Source organism: Crocuta crocuta, unplaced genomic scaffold, assembly GCF_008692635.1.
Source record: "Crocuta crocuta isolate KB4526 unplaced genomic scaffold, BGI_CrCroc_1.0 scaffold16, whole genome shotgun sequence".
NCBI classification, from domain to species: Eukaryota; Metazoa; Chordata; class Mammalia; order Carnivora; family Hyaenidae; genus Crocuta; species Crocuta crocuta.
In genome coordinates, this window is record NW_027531893.1 from 14,654,627 (window position 1) to 14,675,200 (window position 20,574).

Here is a 20,574-nt window from a genome sequence, read left to right on the forward strand (position 1 = left end):
CAGCAAATAATTGAATATGGGTGTGTAGCATTTGACAGTCATTTACCGAGAAGGAAATATTGGAGTTCAGCGATAACCCTCTTATCAGTCACCGCATTTACAATAGTGTATTGAGAATACCAATCCAACTTAGAAAAATTAGAAGCTTGTTTACCAAGTCATATACCTACGTTAAGTTGAGCAAAACCGTCACTTAACTTGAGCTGTTGAAATTCGCTCGTTAACCTGAGTAACTAAACAGCTTGTTAAGGATGCGGAAGTCCGAAGTCTCTGGGCCGGTGGGGCCTGTACCTGATTGCTTCAAAGCAACCTTGCATCGAAAGCCCACATGAATGGTTTTCTTCAGTCTTCAACTTCATCAAGGCCTCATTAAGTTTACCTTCTCAGCTGGCTTTTCTTGTGTGAATGGCATAACTATTTTCTTCCCTCCCATTAAAGTGTCAGAACAGAAGAGATACACTTGCAGACTTTATTTTTCCTCAAGCATTTTGTTTTCACATGAATGTTTCCCCGGGCAGGCAGCTCTGTTTAGCATTTAACTGCTGTTTCCGTGATCACCCCACTGTCTCTCTGTGGGTCCCCACCCCCACTTGAATCTAACACAGGATTTCCTACCTAAAATCTTGAGTGTTTTCTTAACCTTTATATGACCTGTACAGCATCTCTCTATCAGAAAAAGATTATATTTTAAAGGCAGGAAGCCTGTTTTTTTCCTCAGAACCTGGAAAAACCACATTTTTTTTTTATGAGTAGAGTCACTCAGCTTTTTTTTTTTTTAATTTTTTAATGTTTATTTATCCTTGAGAGAGTGAGAGAGACAGAGAATGAGCAGGGAAGGAGCAGAGCGAGAGAGGGACACAGAATCTGAAACAGGCTCCAGGCTCTGGGCTGGCAGTCAGCACAGAGCCCGACGCGGGGCTCGAACCCACGAACCATGAGATCATGACCTGAGCTGAAGTCGGACGCTCAACCGACTGAGCCACCCAGGCGCCCCTGGAAAAACCACATTTAAGCAAAGCTGGCTGGACTCTTCAACCAGATCCACGGTCGGTTTCTCTGTTGAGGTGTGGCCAGGACTCCTGACTTTAATCTCCCCTGCCCTTCAGTATTTCCCAGATTTCTATCTTGGCCAAAGTAGCTATTCAGGAATGAAAGTCTAGTTAGTTTCAAGCAGCTTCTGTGTTTCTATAACTTATGCCTCTTGATAGATCAGTGGGCCAGACTTTTCTGTCATAGAATTCTTATCACTGTCATCTCATGATTATCGGAGCCCTTGAAGGGATTTGCATGTGATGAGCTTTCACTCTAAGATCAGCCATGGTGTTCCTGTTATAAAGACATCTTTACTTTTTCCCTAGGACTACATAAACTGTGCTGAGGTGTGGGTGGAGTACACCTGCAAGCATTTCACGGTATGTGTGGCTAGGGGATTGTTTTTGGAAGCATTATGGGGTTTTTTGTTTCTTTGATTTTTAAAAAATGTTTATTTTTGAGAGAGACAGAGTGTGAGCAGGGGAGGGGCAGAGAGAGGGGGAGACACAGAATCCAAAGCAGACTCCAGGCTCTGAGCTGTCGACAGAGAACCTGACATGGGGCTCAAACTCAGGAACTGCAAGATCATGACCTGAGCTGAAATCTGACAACCGACTGAGCCACCCAGGTGCCCCTGGAAGAATTATGTTTTTATTCGTGTTTATATAATAATGAATAAGGCTATCATAGGCATTAAGACATTTTACAGTGATAATTGTCCTTAATTTATAAAAATTGCATCCTTTACACTATAGTGTTGTGGAGCGTTGATATGTGTACTGTAACAAAAGTATTCTGCTCACGTGCAAATTGGGAGGTGCTCCATTACCAAGTGAAGCAGTTTCTTCCCCACAAGACACCTTTGATGCTTACACTGTAAAGCACATTGTGACTTTTCCTGGGGGTCCAGTAAGTAGCGTTTCCCAAACATATTTGACATAGGTGTAATTTTTTTCTAAGCAAAGGTACTTCTTTCCCTGTGCCCAGACTAGAACCTCAGTCTGGGAAATTCTGTTCCTGTCAAATAGCAGAGACTTTAGAAGCAGGCGAGACTGAGTTCAAATCCTATTGCCAGAATGCTTATTTTCATCAGTTGGTGAAAACTGAAGTCTAGCATACATGCAGAAGAATGCATGTATTGTGAATTTGCTACCTCATCTTCAGAAAGTACTCCCCATATGATCATGGTCCATATCAAGAAGTAGGGACTAAGCCCCGCAAGCTCCCTGGACTCTGCTCCTAGTCGCAGCCCCCAACCTTTGGAGGCCCCCATCTTGCCCTCTACCTTGATAGATTTGTTTTAGCCTCGTTTTAAACATTACATAAAGCTGGTCTGTTGATTGCGTTTCTTCTGTCCAATTTTTGTTTTATGCTTTATTTTGGAAATTTCAAACATATGATTTCCCTTATAATCCTCACCCAGAAATGATGAGCTTGTGACAAGTCTTGTCTCATTTATATCCTTACCCCTGGATTATTATTTTGAAGCGAATCTCAAATCCTGTCTTTACCTGTCAGTTTTCAGCACATATATCTAAAATATAAGATTCCCTTAGTCTTGTCCCAACCAAAAAATTAATAATGAATAAAAAAAATCAGTCACTGTTCAAATTTCCCCAATTGTCTTTTTTTTTAGAATATTGTTCATTCAGGATTAAAATAAGGCCCATATATGTGGTAGACTCCTAAGGGTTCTTTTAGACTATAAATTTTCTCTCTTTCCCCTCTCCTGCTCCCGTCCCCTTTTATCCTCCGTGATTTACTTGTTGAAGAATCTGGGTCTTTTGTCCTGTAGAGCTTCCCAGTCTGGACTGACTAGTTATATCTCGTGGTTGTGTCCACTGTGTTCTTCTGTCTGTATTTCCTGTCAGTGGGCAGTTACTTCTAGAGACTTAATCAGCTTCAGAGTAGATTTTCTTTGCACTGTGGGTGCTGGTTTGCTACCTCCCCTGGGAGGCTCCTGGTGTCTGGTTGTCTCCCTACAATGTGGGCAGCCGCTGAAGCTCATTGCATCTAACCGTTTTGTAGGGGCTGCAGATTGATGATACTTGGAATTATTATCAGCTCTTCTTTGTTTATTAGCTGGGATACTTGTAGAAAGAGGACCTCCTCATATCAGGTATTTGGTTGCCTTGAAGGGCAAGTTTGTACAGAAAAAGGCAGGATTGATGCTGGTTTTCCTCCTCTACTGATTTTATTTATTTATTACTATTTTTTTAATGTTTTATTTATTTCTGAGAGAGAGAATGTGAGAGAAGGGCCAGAGAGAGAGGAAGACACAGAGTCTGAAACAGGCTCCAGGCTCTGAGCTGTCAGCACAGGGCCTGACGCAGGGCTTGAACCCACGAACCATGAGATAATGACCTGAGCCGAAGTTGGACACAACCCACTGAGCCACCCAGGCGCCCCTCTCCTCTTCTAGTTTTAGAATAAGGATTTGATTCCTCAGCATCCCCAAAGGTGATCAGTGAGTAGTTGTTGGTGTCTTTTATGGGTTTAAATATACTTGAATTACATTATTCTTGCTGATGCTCATTTGTCCCCTCTTTGTCCACTGGGTACCTCTTCAAGTGGCAACCGAGTCCATCTGACGTGCTCTCCATAGTCTTTAATGCCCTCCTTGCTTTCTGTTGTAAGATGTTCCGGCTTCCCTGGCATATTTCCAATCCCAGCTTCAGAATCACCACTAAGCTAAGTCACTTAGCTTGCCTGAGCCTCCACTTATCACCTGTGAAATGGGAATAATCCTGTCCATGCCAAGGAGTTGAATGAGCATTAAGTGAGAGAGTAAATATAATGACAACTATTTAGATGACAAATATCTGTGATCCAGAAACCTTAAATAACAAATACTGGGCACTTTACCTGTGAGCTGTGCAGCCTCACAGACACCTTGCCAGGGGGCTTTACTCTTCCACTTTTCTGGACCACAGGTCAGCATACCTTTTCTGTGGAGAGCCAGATTGTAAATACTTGATGCTTAGTGGCTCAGACCATCTCTGTCACAAGTATCCAACTCTGTCATTGTATACGAAGGCAACCACAGACAATATGAGTGAGCACAGCCGTGTTCCAAGGAACTTTATGCACAGTGAAATTTGAGTCTCATAATTTGGGTCATGAAATATTCTTTTGGTTTGAATATAAAAAATCATTTTTAGTTCATGAGCTGTACCAAAACAGGCACAGGGCTGAATTTGGGCTGTGGTTGGCTGACCCCTGATAGAGATGATAGAGGTAAAGTGGGCATTAAGGTCACCCAGTTTGTAGGGGCTGAGCCTGTGCACTTCCCATAATGCCTCGGTGCTCCAGCCAGTGCCTGGGGTGCAGCCTGGACAGGCAGGCAGAAAGTGGCACGGCCAGTGTCACCAGCACCCAGGGGAAGCTCCATTACTTTTGAAAACAACGTTTTGGTCCTGACCTGGAGCAAAAGTAGTTACCTTCAGGGCTGTGATAGAGGTAGGACTTCTCCCCTTCCATTATTTCCTGCAGAGCATTTGAAACTATTTCCTGGAAGGTATGTGATATATTCTGAAGTGATTAGTCCTTTCCCCTGGAAAAATGGTCAGCAACTGCCTTTCAGTGTCGAACATAGGTTTATTTTCCCCACTTAGAAACGAGAGGTGAACACCGTTTTGGCTGATGTCATCAAGCACATGACTCCAGATCGTGCATTTGAAGACTCCTACCCTCAGGTAACAGATTTGCTTTTCTCATTTCCACACTGTTAAGAATTTTATTCTGTTGAGAGACTCTTGAATGCTGAGAACAAACTGAGGACTGATGGTTGTGTGGGGGGTGATGGGCATGGAGGAGGGCACTTGTGGGGATGAGCACTGGGTGATATATGGAAACCAACTTGCCAATAAACTATTTATTAAAAAATTTTTTATTCTGTTGGGTCAAATAGGCATGTTGCATGGATGAGGCTTTAAAGTCAAATAATCCTGTGTTCGAATCCTAGCTCTGCCATATCCTCGCCGTGTATGCTTTACTCAGTTACTTGTTGTACCTCAGTTTCCTTACCTATAAAATGGGAATAATAGTCCTACACTCAGAGTGGTTGTGAGGATTAGGTGAGCTGTGATATGGGATCCTCTGGCACATGTGCTTGGCACCAGTAAGTAAAGGGCCTCGGTTTTCCAGTTAAACTAACTTTTTATTTGGAAATAAGGTCCAGCTTCTTGGAAAATTGAAAGAGTAGCTTAGAGAACTCCCATTACTCTTTACTCACATTCACCAACTGTTAACATTTTTCATGTTTGCTATATCATCATCTTGTGTACACACACACATAAATATGTGTGTACATTTTTTCTGACTCCTTTGAGGATACGTTGCATACATCATGCTCCTTGGCCTCTGAAGAATTCAGTGACTATTTCCTAAGAATAAGGACATTCTCTGTAACCACAATTTGGGAATCGACTTCAGGGAGTTTAATATTTTCCTAGTGTCGACACCACAGTCCCTACTGCAATTTTGTCAGTGGACTCGGTATTATGTCGTTGATAGCAGATTTTTCCCCCTCCAATACAGAACCCAGCAAAGGTTCATTTAAAGTAACTTTTGACCTGATTACTAATTTGTTTTTTTATTTATAATGTGATGTTCTGACACTTATTGCCTGTGATCAATTTCTAGCTTCATATAATATAAGAAAATTAATTACACATTCTTGTAAGAAGTTTAGAGTTGTAACATTTTGTTAAGAATGTTTTTACCATTTGCAAATTAAAATAGTTTATCATTAGAATTTATGGAGTAGGCACTGACTACCTGACATTTTTCTAGATTTAATGAAAATAATATATAGTTACGCATAGCAGGCTCTTGGTAAGCATCCTTGAATGAATAAAGCATGTAGGGGAAAGGTCATAACCTTTGTGGGTTGTCAAGATCTTGGGTGCAGATGAAGACTGAGACGGATTAGAATTTTTGTTGAGGAATATCTGGTAAGACCTTGATCCTAGGGACCCATTTAAGTCAAGACTTTAACACAATAATTTTACTGTAGTCCATTTCTAAGAAAGAGAGGAATAATTTCACTGTACTACTCTGTCATATCTAGAAGCAGCATATAAAAGATACCTGGGGATCAGCCTGCATTCCGGACAGCCAGCTATATGAGTTTGCAAGCCCCTTGTCTTAAACGATTTAAATAAATGATTTAAACAGCAATGTTTTTAGTATAAACAAAACTACTCCTCAGTGAATTCTCTCTTTCTGACGGTAGCCAGGGGCAAGGGTTTATATTTTTCTTCAAAAGAGCACCTCTGTGGTTCTCCCTGTCAACAGGACTGAATGCATCTCAGGGTGAGGGGTGGTGGACATCAGCACCTGGATATCTGGGGCCGACCTTACAGACTGTGCCACCATCCTCAGATAGTGAGTGACATGGCCTTTGACTCCACCAGCAAACTCAATTCATTGCCTCTCGACAGAAGTAGTCTGGAAACACAGGGCCATGATGGGCTAGAACAGAGGTCTATGAACGATGACCCATAGGCCATCTGTAATGTAGCCCACCACTTGTTTTTGTGAATAAAGTTTTATTGGAGCCAGCCATGTCACATTAAGAAACCTGAAACTCGGAGCGCCTGGGTGGCTCAGTCGGTTGGGCGTCCAACTTTGGCTCAGGTCATGAGCTTACGGTTCGTGGGTTCAAGCCCCGCATCAGGCTCTGTGCTGACAGCTAGCTCAGAGCCTGGAGCCTGTTTCAGATTTTGTGTTTCCCTCTCTCTCTGACCCTCCCCTGATGACACGCTCTCTCTCTCTCTCTCTTTCACCCCCTCTCCCTCAGAAATAAATAAAACATTAAAAAAAGAAAATTAAAAAAAAGAAGCATGAAATTTCATGGGGTCTGTGGAGAATTAGCTCACCTCAGGTCTGGGTTAGGAAAGGTACACAGTGAGCCTGAAATACTTTCCGGTACCAGAAAATGAGAAAGGACTCACCAAAACCTGATAGGGGTAGGGCTGATGAAAAGGGCACAGGAGCAGCTTGGAAGGGACTCTCACAAGCCCCCAATTGGAGCACCAGAAGAAAGAAGGACAGTATTGGATTATAATCCATTGAGTAAGGTAGGAATCCAGGGGTCCATCCTTGTGATGAGTAGATACGTGAGGGGAAAGGCGGGCACGGGATGCTAAGACTTGGGGAAGAAATGATAGAGTTGAAAGATCACTGTTAGCAACCGTCACAGTAAAGACCAGAATCTTCATTTTTCGAGCAAGAATCCTCAATGGATGCTAAATCTAGGAGAGTTTGAGGAGGAAGCAAGGTATTTTCATATCTCAAAGGGTCTTCCTAAAATGAGCATTAATCGCAAAGGAAAATTAGTGACTGTACAGTGGAGACCTGAGACAGGCATTGACCTGCTAACCAGAATTCCTGTCACTGGTGAGGAGCAAGTGGATGTCATATGCCTGCAGGTAGGGTACCGTGAGAAAGATACAGCATCATCTATGTGGCCCTGGCATTGAGAGTGCATGACTGAACTTAGTCATGAGGAAACATTCTTCATGCCCAAACTGAGGAGCATTCTATGAAGTAGTTGACCTGTATTCTTCCAAAATACCATCGTCCTGAATGGCACGGGCTCAGGAGCTGTTCCATATTAACACAGCCTAAAGGGCCATGAAAATGAAATGTACTGCATGATTCGGGACTGGACCCCGTATTGAAGAGAGGGAAAAATAAAGCTGTGGAGAACATATTGAGCTAGTCGACATGATATGGTTATGGATACTAAGAGTAGATAAAAGTCTTTAATTACATCAATGTTAACTTTTGTGTCTTTGATAACAGCATGTGAATACTCTCAGAATATGATTATTAGGAAATACAAATGAAGCATTAAGGGGTGAAGGACCTGATAGATGTAGTCTACTCTTGTGGTTCAGGAAAAAGAATAATACGTCTTATGTACAGTGATAAGGCAAAATATTAAAAATTGGTGAACTTGGGTAAAAAGAACATAGGAGTTCTCTACTCTTCTTTCAAGTTTCCTGCAAGGTTGAAATGATTTCAAAATAAAAAGTTAAAAAATGTGCATGCGTTGTGTATTTACAAAAGTAAAAATAGAATGGTAAAAGTTAAAATATATGCGTGCATTGTGTGTTTATGAATTCAGCCATTGAGCTGGGTAGATGGATTGGTTAGGAGGTAAACCACGTGTAGCAAAATGTTAGTCATTGTAGATTCTACGTGGTGAGCGAAAGGCTGTTTGTTATCTGTTCTTTGACTTTTCTTTGTTTTGGCATCTTCGTAATGAAATCATGAAGAACTTCAAAATCTGTCTTTTTAAATTAGAAGAGATGCATTATGTGTGACTTCAGTATTTTAAAAATGTTGCGCTTTAAAGGGATTCGTTGCAGTAGATAGGGTTTCAGAAACTGTTCTCTTACCCTGCTCTGCCTGGGCACATTGTCACAAGTTTGGCAGGCTTGTATATTGTCTTTTGCTTGACCTAGTAAGCTACTTAATTATGAAATGGAGCCTCGTACCTCTTAATATTCTATTTTTAGACCAAGAATAATTTTCTTTGCAAATGATTTAAGCAGCAGTGTTTTTAGTATAAACAAAAGTACTTGTCTGTAAATTCTTTTTTTTTTTTAATTTTTAACATTTATTTTTGAGAGAGACAGAGTATGAGCTAGGGAGGGACAGAGAGAGAGGGAGACACAGAATCCGAAGAAGGCTCCAGGTTCTGAGCTGTCAGCACAGAGCCCGACACGGTGCTCGAACCCACGAACCGTGAGATCATTACCTGAGCTGAAGTTGGACACTTAAATGACTGAGCCGCCCACACGACCCTCTCTTCTTGACAGTAGTCAGGGGCAACGGTTTATATTTTCCTTAGAGCACCTCTGTGGTTCTCCCTGTCAGTAGAACTGGGTGCATCTCAGGGTGAGGGTGGTAGACATCAGTACCTGGGTGTCTGGGGCTGACCTTTCAGATTGTGCACCATCCCTGGGTAGTAAGTGACATGGTCTTTTACTCCACCAGCAAAGTCAGTTCATTGCCTCTCCATAGAAGTAGGAAACACAGGGCCATGATGGGCCAGAACAGGGGTCTGTAAACTATGACCCATAGGCCATATGTAATGTAGCCCACCACCTGTTTTGTGAATAAAGTTTTATTGGAACCAGCCACACCCACTTGTTTCCATGTTCTCTGGGGCTGCGTTTGAGTTTGAAGAGCTGAGTTGAGTAGTTGTGATGACTCTGTGACCCTTTGAAGAAGTTTGCCCACCCCTTGAATATTCATAGCTGCCTTTAATGGAGAGCTTTCCGAGGACACCCACGACACTGCTCTAAGCACTTTACAGGAACCATCGCATTTAATCCTCACAGTGAGCAAGACACTGCTTTGCTCTCCATCAAAGACGATGAGGCTGAGCAGTGGCTTCCCCAACACTGCGGAGTAAGATGGGCAAACCCAGACTAAGACAGCGCCTAACCTACCCCAGTAATCCCCCTTTCCTGAGTGATCCAGGGTTCCCTTATTGTAATTATAATTTCAAATAGTGGAATAGGGTTGCCTTTTAAAAATATCTGAATTTTATTAAATAAGATGTGTTTTCTGTGTGGTTTTGCAGCTTCAGTCAATAATTAAGAAGGTGATTGCCCACTTCCATGATTTCTCTGTTCTCTTCTCAGTGGTAAGTAACGTGCCTTACTTACCTTCGGAAATCTGGTTCTGAGCCAGAGGTTCGCTTGGTGTCCCTGGACAAAAGAAATGCTTAACAGTTCCTTTTATAAAGTGGTTAGGTCTAAACAACTTCAGTATTTATGGCATAACAACTTAATGAGCGTTTGAAAAATTAGTACCCAGACTGAAAGAAAAATACTATCTGTATTTCTTCCATGACCCACTGATGGGATGTATGCCTGTCTTGAGCACCACACAGCTTCTCAAACTTTGGAGTCAGACTAGACATTCTCTTCCTCATTTCCTCTTCCACACTGATTTCCATAGGTTACTTTATATCACACGTGCAGTCTAGCATTGAAACTACGAAATACGCTGAACTAATAGTTGTCTCAGTGACTGACAGAGTTGAGATTTTTCGGTTTTCCCTCAAACTTTCAAATACCCTGCCCTGCCCCTTCATGTTTGCTGGGGTGCCCTGGGTGAGCACAAATCTAGGGGCTCCTCTTTCCTCCCACTCCTCGCTCTTCCGGTCTCCATTCATGTGCACTCACAGGAGTGTGTTTGCTTTTTCATGAAAAATAGAACTTGTTATTTTGTGGACATTTGCCATACTCTTCAAGCACTTTGCTGGACCTTGGCCTGCATTGTCTGTACCATTTCCACAGCACGGGTGGGAAGTAGGAGCACTTAGGATTCCCACTTAACAGATGGGATGCTGGAGGAATGTCAGTAACATGAGTGAGGTTGCATAGTTAGTAAATGGTAGAGCCAGGATGTGGAGGTCACTCTGAACAACTGTTCTTTTTCTGGTCAGTACAGTCGTAAAAAAGACTGAAGCCCACCTTGTGTTGTGTTTTCTGGAAAAGCCCAAGGTCATCTAAAGCTTGCCAGATGGCTCCCAAAATGTTAACTGGTCCCAGCCCTGACGCCCTGGGAGCATGTAAGTGGTTTAATGGTACTGGGTCCTCTCCCTGCTCTCAGGGGAGTCCCCTTCTGACCTGCCTTAGAGAGAGATGAACGACTTTCTCCATTTTGACCTTCAAAGAAAAAGTGACCCACAAATTCCTCCCAGTAACTTGTGTAGATTGCATGTAGAGTACTTTATTTTATTTTATTTTTAGGAAAAATTTTTGCCGTTTCTGGACATGTTCCAGAAAGAGAGTGTGCGGGTGGAGGTTTGCAAATGCATCATGGAAGTCTTTATCAAGTAAGTGTAACATGGAGTAATCGGGAGCTGGGATTCCCAATGCCCTTGTGAAACCTGTTGATAAGGAATTGGTTTGTGTACTTTTGAAGGCTAATGATGTGTATGTATTTAACATCTAAAATAACACTGAGAGGAAAACCACATTAAAAGGAGCAGTCATGATAGAAGCTTGTAATTAGTGCCTAAGAAGACAGAGTAAGTAAGAAGCATTAGCTGGAGCCCAGCTATCGCCTACATTGTATTCTGATGTGCGTTTGGAAGGAGCAGTCCATTAATGAGCTACTTAGGGAGTAACATTTTAAAAGATAAAAATAAAGTCATATTGATCAAGGTCTCAGGGCTAGAAAGCTTTCCATCTTCAACATTCATATTTATGATCAGTTTTCATATTTAGTTGCTTTCCTTTTGTTGACTGATCTGTGTTTTCCCCAAACTGCCATATTGCTGGCAGAACATAAATTAATTTTAGGTAGTACATGGAGGAAAGATTTTGGTTTTGATTTTTTTTTAGTGTTTTTTAAAAATTTATTTCTGAGAGAGCGACAGCATGAGCAGGGGAGGGTCAGAGAGAGAGGGAGACACAGAATCTGAAACAGGCTCCAGGCTCTGAGTTAGCTGTCAGCACAGAGCCCGACGTGGGGCTTGAGCCCACAAACTGTGAGATCATGATCTGAGCCAAAGTCAGATGCTTAACCAACTGAGCTATCCAGGCACCCCTGGTTTTGATTTTAAAAGTTGTAAATTTAGGGGCACCTGGGTGGCTCAGTCTTGGTTAAACGTCCGACTATTGATTTCGGTTCGGGTCATTTCTCTCAGTTTGTCCATTTGAGCCCTGCATCAGGTTCCGCACTGAGGTTGCTTGTGATTCTCTCTCCCTCTCTCCCTCTCTGCCCTTCCCCCCTCCCTCTCTGCCCCTCCCCTGCTCATTCTCTCTCTCTCTCTCTCAAAATAAATAAAACTTAAAAATATATAAAAGTTGTATATTTAATTTAAGTTATATTAGGTAATATATAATTAGTTTAATTGGTGTTTTCATGTATTTTTTAGGACAAGTTAAGTTTAAAAAGTTAAAGTTGCTCTAAAGATTAATACATAGATATGGCAAAATAAAATGTGTTAAGATGGTACTTAAACTCAGTTTGGAAAACTGAGTTAGGTGTTGCTTGAATAATGTTTTTTTTTTTTAATGTTTTATTTATTTCTAGCAAGGGAGGGTCAGAGAGAGAGGAAGTGACAGACTCTGAAACAGGCTCCAGGCTCTGAGCTGGCAGTCAGCACAGAGCCCGACGCGGGGCTCGAACCCACGAACCGCGAGATCATGACCTAAGCGAAAGTCGGACGCTTAACCGACTAAGCCACCCAGGCGCCCCTGAATAATGTATTTTTAAGCTTTCCTTGTGTTGTTTTCCTAAAAGATTAATTCCATATGCTTGGAACAAATATACATACTTTCCTCACATAAATACTTGTTACAAGACCTTGTCTTTCTATATTACTTGAGAAGCCAAATTAATAATTTTGCCTGGCACTTAACACAGTTAAGTTAGACCTATTGTAGACTGCCTTAGAGGGTTCAAGAAATACATAAAAAAAAAAAAATCAGGTTTTCCCACTTCCTGACTTAGGAAATGCAGCAGTTTTACCATGATTTTGTAGGATTTACCATCATTTTAGGAGAAGTTAGAATATATGTAGAAAAGCAAACTTGTTATTGAAAGAAGAATTAAGAGAAAAACAGGACATTGCCCACTACGTGTTCAGTGCCAGCTGGGTCGTTTGCTATTTCTCAAATATGTGCAGCTGAGAAACTGAATCCATGTTTTCATTGCTGCGAGTGGAGATGGCTTTTACTGTTGTCTTTAAATGTCTTCTAGGCATCAGAAGGAGCCCACAAAGGACCCCGTCATTCTGAACGCCCTTCTGCACGTGTGTAAGACCATGCATGACTCTGTGAAGTAAGCCACGCTTAAGGCTGAAACCTAACATGGATTGGGTCTTAATACCATGTAAATAGTACACTGGGGAATTACTGCTCTAAGCTGCCACTGTGAACAATATTATTTTATGGGGTCGATTAAAATTCGTGCTAATGAGGACGTTCCAGCCCAGGAGAACAGAGAGGCTGAGGGTAACCTTCCCAAGAACGTGAGATGGCAGATGTTTTTACAAAGGGATTTCTGTTGAGAGGAAAAGGCTGGTTTCATCCAAGTGAACTCAAACTCCATGTCTCCTGGAGGCTTGAGAGCGGCAGATTGGGGAGTAATGAGTTCACTCACCCAGTAACATAGGCTTCAAATTTCTTTCTCATTATTAGCCAGCTATTTGAAATTCAAATAAAATGGCTTATATTCCTTACATGAAGGGCTCTACTTGTTCAGTAGACTTGAGGCCCAGTCCTGTCCATCGATTGGCCTTACCTTTGGGTCAAAGGCCAAATTATCACTCCTTTGCTTTCTAGTTTTTCCCCCCTTATGTGTTTCCATTTGGTTGTGTTTGAAGCAGTTCCTGCTTATTTGTGGCTTAAAATTTAGTCCCCAAAGGATTTTTAAAGCACAGCAGCTTGATTCACTGGAAACTACTCTGAGAATTGAGAAAATGATTTTGGAACGTAACCATCAACAGGATGAATTATATTTCTTTTTTTTTTTTTCTTCTGAAATTTGGAGTCTTTGTTTCCATGGCTTTGTGTTTGCAATCTCATGAAGAGTTATAAAAATAAATATATCAAGACTTCATAATAAATGGAACCAATGAACTTTTTAGTTGAGCAAAGTAGAAATACAGGCACAAAACACATCCAGAAAGGCACTCTTGTTGGTAGGGTACTGGGTTTTAGCTTCAGTAACATGGCAAGTTTATTTCTCTCATGTTAAAGGTGTAAGACCAGAAGGTTGGGGTAGGGTAGCTCTGCTTTAGAACCCCAGCCAGGTTCCTACTGTCTCATAGCTCTGCTTTCCCTCGGGGATCTTGTCCTTGTCTTCCGGGTGGGGCAGCAGCAGGCTTACCTCCACCATGGCCATGTACAGCCCGTGGGCATTGCTGGACAGAAGGCTCACCGCCACTTGTCCTCATATCCCATTGGCCAGAACTGTCATGTGGTCACACCCAGCCACAGAGGAGGCTGGGAAATGGAGTCCCAAAGAATGAAAGGGACATTACTTTGTTAACAGATGGTATGCGGTCTTTGCCAGTACTTTCCCTTAGAACGAACCAATACACAAGAAACTTAGCTCCTGTTTTCTTTAGGCTCTTAAGTTTTCTTTAAAAATAAATTTGGGGAACTGTTACAAAGCCTTCACATGCATAATGAAAACTTAAGGACATGACATTTTCTTATTTTATTTGTATTAATATTGCTGTTAAATAGAGGCAGTTGCAATCTGTAATTTACTTTAAGATGCCTCCCCAGACTGAGCTGAATTGATAGGATGGAGAGAAAGGATAGTTAGGTGATAAAGCAGATACTGTAGAATGATAATGGGGGGATCTCGGTGCTGGATATATTGGTGTTTGCTGTAAATGTCTTTCCACTTTGCTGCATGTTTGAAATTTTTCATAATGAACTGTTGAACTCAGCTCCTCTGAAATCCAGAATGTGAAGTTGGACCTTGCTGTCCAGATTCCAAGGGAAAGAAAGTTAACTTTCTCCTTTGCTATTAATAAATATGTCTTGGAAATACCATCTTTGAGACAGATGAGAAACACACATTTCACTTGTGTTCATTTAGATTATATATTTTCGTCGAAAGAAACACAGCCTGTCGGGAGTTTTTTAAATCTGGAAAATGCGAAATAGTCTTACCTGTTAAGTTGTTTGCTTTTTCTATATCCTTTAGAAACTTGCATTTATTACCTCGATGTTAATTATGTACAATTATTGATTTTAGTGCACTCACTCTTGAGGATGAGAAAAGAATGCTGGCATATTTGATTAATGGATTTATACAAATGGTAAGTCTTGGGGAAGAAGTTGCAGTGCGCTTGGAAATGTGATGTAATTGTTTACCCTTACTCCGGGGAAAGCAGTTAACATTATGTTCCCTGGTGCTTTTCATTTTTATTAAGATAAGATGAAATTAGAAAACATCTTACTTTAGCCAGCACTCCCCTGGGGGCAAAGAGAGCCAAGACAAACTGGCCTAAGGAAAAAAATAAAGGGGAGGGTGGGGTGGAGGACTTATTGGCTCATGTGACACGAAGTCCAGGAACGGAGCAGCTGGACACGGGGGTCTCTGCGGTGTCGTCAGGACCTACCGTCTGTGTGTCTTTGGCCCATGGATCTGCTCTCGGGGTGTCCTCCCAGGCAGCCTCACTCCCCTCAGGAGATCTAGGTTTCCATTCCTTCCATTGCTGCAGCCCAGCAGGAAGGGCTCCAGCTCAAGTCCTGGGACTGAGTCTCTAGATTGATCTGGGTCACCGACTCATCCCTGCATAAATCGCTGCAGTCGGGGGAATGAGCACACGGACTGGCCAGGCCTGGGAGACGTTCACACGCCTGAGCCCGAATCACCTGGGCTGGGGACAAGGGGCTCCCTGAAGCCCCCACCCAATGTGCCGCTCATCAGGTGATTTTAAAAAATGATTTTGGCAGGTGGNCATCGTTTTAGTTACCCGTTCCTGCATAACAACTCACCCCAAACTTAGCAGCCTTAAATAATGGTGTTTTATTTATTCTTAACGATCCTGTGGGCTGACTGTATAGCCAGGCTGTTCTCTGTAGCAGGGTTGGGGCCACGGAGGATCTACCCGACCTTGCTCACGTGTCTAGGTCCTTGCCGTTGGGGCCTCGTTTCTCATCTGTGTGGCCTCTTCCTCTCTGCTATTCTGCCACCGTCCAGCCGTCTCCGCTGAGCTGTCCTACATGGTGTGGGCACAGAGGGAAGCCACAGGCCATTTAAGATCAAAGTTCAGAAATCCCACCATGACCAGTGCTGCATCCTACTGGATTCTGTTGGTCAAAGCAGTCACGGGGTCATCCGCTTGGAGGGAAGGGAAGTAGACTCCACCCCCAGATGGGAAGGGTCCATGGGGACACTGCAAAAGCACAAGCAGTGTGGGAGCGATAGTTCAGCTGCCTTTGGGAACAACCCACCACGCCAGCTGAGCCAGAACCACCGTTGCTTTAATCCGGGTGCGCAAAGCTAAAATACCAACTGCTGCCAGTATCCTCTTCTAAAACAAATGTCAAGGCAAAAGCTGACCAAGATGAAAATCACCAGATCCCTGTGAAAATAACCTTGAACACGTGACTGGTTCAATAAGAAGGGTCAGTGCTAATTGTTCACCTGACTCTGTAGATAAAATAATCCATTTTGATGCAAAATCAGAATTAGCCTTCCAATCTCCATGTCAGGAAATACACCTTTTACCTGGTGACTCTCCTGGCCCTTGATTTATACACTGATCAGGTGGTATTTTATCCTTTTATGGCTTTGTCTGAAAGCCACCACGTTATAGTGGAGACTATGAGGAAATAAGATGTGAAACCTGATAGCTATAATGGAAATAGCAATGTTAAATCCCCTCTGAACAAAATAATTGCTGTAACAGTAAAGCTTGTCCTACTAACCAGCTGTTCAGAAATTGGAAGAAATAGGGGAAAGGGAGATTTTTATTGATGGAAAAACTTCCATCGATGGCTCCAGCAGCCACCAGTAGTAAGCTGCTGAGGTTGGAATCCTCATCAGGAGGCAGAAAGGTGTGGCTTGTATTAGGGAAATCCCTCTGACAAATGGCGCCCAATAACCAAATTGATGTTCCGTAAAAAGGCCACAGCTGGCAAACACCATTCCATTATTTCCTTTCCAGTGGTTTCTGGCTAGCCTGGGAAGTCCTATTTACATTCTGAGATTCTGTTCTGTGTCCTTTGATTCTTTTATGTTCTAGTCCAGTGCTTATGTCATAAAGATGAGGTGGTAATGGTACTATTTCTGTTATACACTGGGCGAAGTAATGTAAAGTCTAATTGGAGTATATTGCAGCATGTGCGTGCATGTTTACGTACTCTTGATATTTCCATCCATTCATTCCTGTTGGCGGGATTTTTGATGACTTGTCATCTTAGCACTTTCCCTGCCACACAAAGCTCAGAGAAACTCTTTTCTTTTTTTGTTAAAAAAATTTTTTTTAATTTGTTTAATATTTATTTTTGAGAGAGAGACAGAGCGTGAGCATGGGGAGGGGAGGAGAGAGGTGGACACAGAATCTGAAGCAGGCTCCAGTCTCTGAGCCTAATGCTGGACTTGAACTCACGAACGGTGAGATCATGACCCAATATGCATTTGGATACTTAACGGACTGAGCCACCCAGGCACTCCTCAGGGAAACTCTTTTTCAGTGCTATGTGCTTACAGTTGCCTTGAGATAACACTCTTAGCATCTTTTTTCCTTGCTTCTAGGTGTCCTTTGGCCGTGATTTTGAACAGCAGCTAAGTTTTTATGTTGAGGCTAGATCAATGTTTTGCAACCTGGAACCTGTTCTTGTGCAGTTGATTCATGTAAGGATTTTCATGTATTCATTTATTTTCTCAATAAATATTGATTACATGCCAGGCATAGAGTTGAACCTGAGATTCATGTGGCCCCGTAACACCCTTATTCTTTAGGGCATAAAAGGTGGTTTCTCAAAGGTGGTTTCACAAAGATTAATCCAATGTGCAGTTTTCCTTTGCTTAAGTCTTCAGATGGTCTTTCTCTGCAATTAGCATATTCTCATTCTCATATGCCAGGGGCAAAGTGGGTTGCATGATTAGTTGTAGAAATAACTAACCTGTGGCCCTTGTAGCTTAACCAGGGTCCCCACATTGTTAGATCATGGTAGCTTTTCATGGGACCCTCCAGGCCAAAAGAAGGAAAGAATGGTTCTGTTTATTAGGCAGTTGGACTCACCCTACCCTAACAACTGGATAGCTCTTTGAAATAACACCATATGTAAATTGAAAGAAATAATATAGCTTTATTCTTAAATAATCACAATCTCTTAAGTGTGTGTACCTATTGGGCACAGCTTCTCAAACCTTAGAATCAGCTTGGCATCAATCCACATTAATTTTTTTTCACATTGATATTTGCACACTAGTTTTTGATCAGAGCAGCTGCTGAAAACCCCGTTTCCCAAAGATAGAATGTCGCTCTGAGCGACAGAGTGCAGTCCAGTGTTGAATCTGTGAGCCACTTCACACCGGCTCTTGCTGCGGTGTTCAAAAACTGAACACTGCTCTGTTGCCCTAAAAACATCGCAGTGCCCCTGTGAGCTTGCTACAACCTTCAAGGATGTCACAGTACACAGTTGGGGAACCATAGGTCTGAACTTCTCAATTTGTGGAAAGATTCCTCAAGGCTCTTTAATTGCTTCATGTAAACTCAAGGAGAGCAACCTTTTTATTTGTTTGCTGGTTATCAGGTTATGTGAACTTAAGACCTGAAAGTAGAGACCTCATGTGGAATTCGGTGGAGGTAATAGTGCCCACCTTGTAGGGTTGTGGGGATTAAGTGACCCGATGCGTGTACTGCTATTAGAACAGCATCTGTATGTTTTATATATGATGTGGCAGCTGTTAACTTCTCTTCTTATGGTTCATGTTAGGATTGCAGTGCTGACTGTGGTTTGCTCTCAGATTTGGAGGTTTCTTTTAGGATCTCTAAGATTTCCAGCTTCGTGTGTGGGATTTCTGGAAATGAAGTGAACTCCGGCTCTTCATTAAACCAGGAAACCTTGTCCTTCACAAGGCCGGTTGATAGGCAGGAGTGCCTTTTGTTCTTATCTTCTTGGAGATGTTTGCTCAAGCCGAGAGGGAATCAGGCCTGACGGCTCCTCTGGCATTTCAGGGTTCAGTGCTAGCCAGTGTGGGCCCCAGAAAGCATGTTCTTACTGACTTGTATGCAGTTCATGTCCAGATGGCTCTGGAAGATAATTTTCTGAGTCAGCCATCATTTCATAACCATTTTTGTTTTGTTTTGTTTTTTAATTCATAAACCCAGAGTGTAAACCGGTTGGCAATGGAAACCAGAAAAGTAATGAAAGGAAATCATTCCAGAAAGACGGCTGCATTTGTCCGGGTATGTTCTAGAGATGGAACTCAGACTTTGAACTCCATTGAGTTGTTTCATTTGTAAGTTTCTAAGTAGCTCTTCCCAGAAGACAAGTGTGTCCTAGCGGTGGCTCTGTATTGATTTTCCAGATTAACTTTTCCTTGAATATCTAAGACTAACCAATTTTCTCACTGTTTTCAAAAGAGATGATCAAAGAAGTCTCACCTTGGATACGTGTTATGGGGAGGTGGTTGAGAGATGAATTGCAGTTTTGTGCCAGCTGGATTATCTCCAGCTTATGCCTATAACTGGAAGGTCTACTATCTTCTTCCCCCTTGAAAAGTTCTCAGCTTTGAAAAATAAAATCCAGCTTCTTGAGTATGCTGCTCAAAATTTTTATCAAAGCAATACATTATCTGTGTTTTTGAAAAATGGAGTCGGACCAAAAATAAGGCAGTGAGGAAAAAAAGTAGATCACAACCACCCTGAGCTCCTACCTCTTTCCTCAGAGCCAGCCACCTCAAACCCTTCTTGAGCAATTTCTTTTTGTAATTACCTCCATATTTTTAAGTAATTGGTTTCAGATTCTGCTTCTTATTCAGTGTCAGGTGTTACCTATTTCCTTCGATGATGGATGAGGATTTATTTTTCTTATACCTTTACTCTCTTCATTTGCCCCACCCCCTCCTCCCACAGACGCATCTGGAGTATATGCTGCAGATGCAAGAGGAGAAAATTGGGGCTCTGAAAGAGAAGATTAATTATTCAAGTGTTTTTTATTTGAAAATATGTGACGGATGAAAACAGGAGTACCAGTCTGCTGCGATGGTATTGCTGACATAACCTGCCGTGTTTCTGCCCCTCCTTCTAGGCCTGTGTTGCCTACTGCTTCATTACCATTCCCTCCCTGGGGGGCATCTTCACGCGCCTCAACCTCTACTTGCATTCTGGTCAGGTTGCCTTGGCCAACCAGTGCCTCTCCCAAGGTAAGCCCGTCATTCTCACCTCCGAGCATTTCCTGGCTGGTTAGGAAAGTTGGCTCAGCCGTGCGTGTGCTTGTATGTAGAAAGAGATTCCTTTAAGAAGAAAAGAAAAAAAGAACTGATCACTACATGATGAGTTTTAGATCTGTTTCTTTAGCAGGAAGCACACTGGACATGCACACCTTTCCAGAATCAGATTATAGAAGAAAGCCTGTAAGGACCTTCTGAAATCTGTCTCACACAGGCCAGGTCAGGCAGCTCAGGATAAGCGTGCCTAGAGAATGTTACAAGTTAGGACTGCCTCATCATGGTATATTCCTGTTTAGTTTTTGCTGATGTTTGTTTGTGTGAAGCCCCAGGGACCTACACATGGAATCTAATAAGTATAGAAAGAATACTCTCTGCAGGTTACTGCTCATGATAAAAATTGTGCTCAAGACCCATTCCTGTACAAGGTATAGGAGCCACCTGGTTTATTTGGGAGGTGATCCCCGAGGGTGTCTGTGGATTGATGGGGTGGGGGTGGCTGGGACAGGGAAGGAAGCCAACAAAAGGTGCACTTCTGGGCAGGTTACCGCTGTGGGTGGCTGAGGTACATTCATTCCCCCTGGGGACCTCTAGGAGGAGGTGTCAAACGGCCTTGGCACCGTCCTGCCTGGAGAA

The 20,574-nt window shown here is 42.4% G+C and overlaps 1 protein-coding gene across 5 annotated transcripts in view; it reads left to right on the plus strand.

Moving 5' to 3' along the window:
• The window catches only part of VPS35L (VPS35 endosomal protein sorting factor like), a 118,752-nt gene that overhangs the window by 63,848 nt on the left and 34,330 nt on the right, over window positions 1-20,574 (plus strand). For 4 of the 5 annotated variants that reach the window (XM_077773226.1, XM_077773228.1, XM_077773229.1 and 1 more), the window contains exons 18-26: window positions 1,359-1,412; window positions 4,647-4,727; window positions 9,635-9,697; window positions 10,812-10,897; window positions 12,772-12,852; window positions 14,785-14,848; window positions 17,296-17,394; window positions 18,878-18,955; window positions 19,800-19,914. In XM_077773226.1, the coding sequence (XP_077629352.1) occupies window positions 1,359-1,412; window positions 4,647-4,727; window positions 9,635-9,697; window positions 10,812-10,897; window positions 12,772-12,852; window positions 14,785-14,848; window positions 17,296-17,394; window positions 18,878-18,955; window positions 19,800-19,914 (721 nt within the window). The remainder of the gene's footprint in view (window positions 1-1,358; window positions 1,413-4,646; window positions 4,728-9,634; window positions 9,698-10,811; window positions 10,898-12,771; window positions 12,853-14,784; window positions 14,849-17,295; window positions 17,395-18,877; window positions 18,956-19,799; window positions 19,915-20,574) is intronic. The other variant, XM_077773230.1, reaches the window with a different exon arrangement.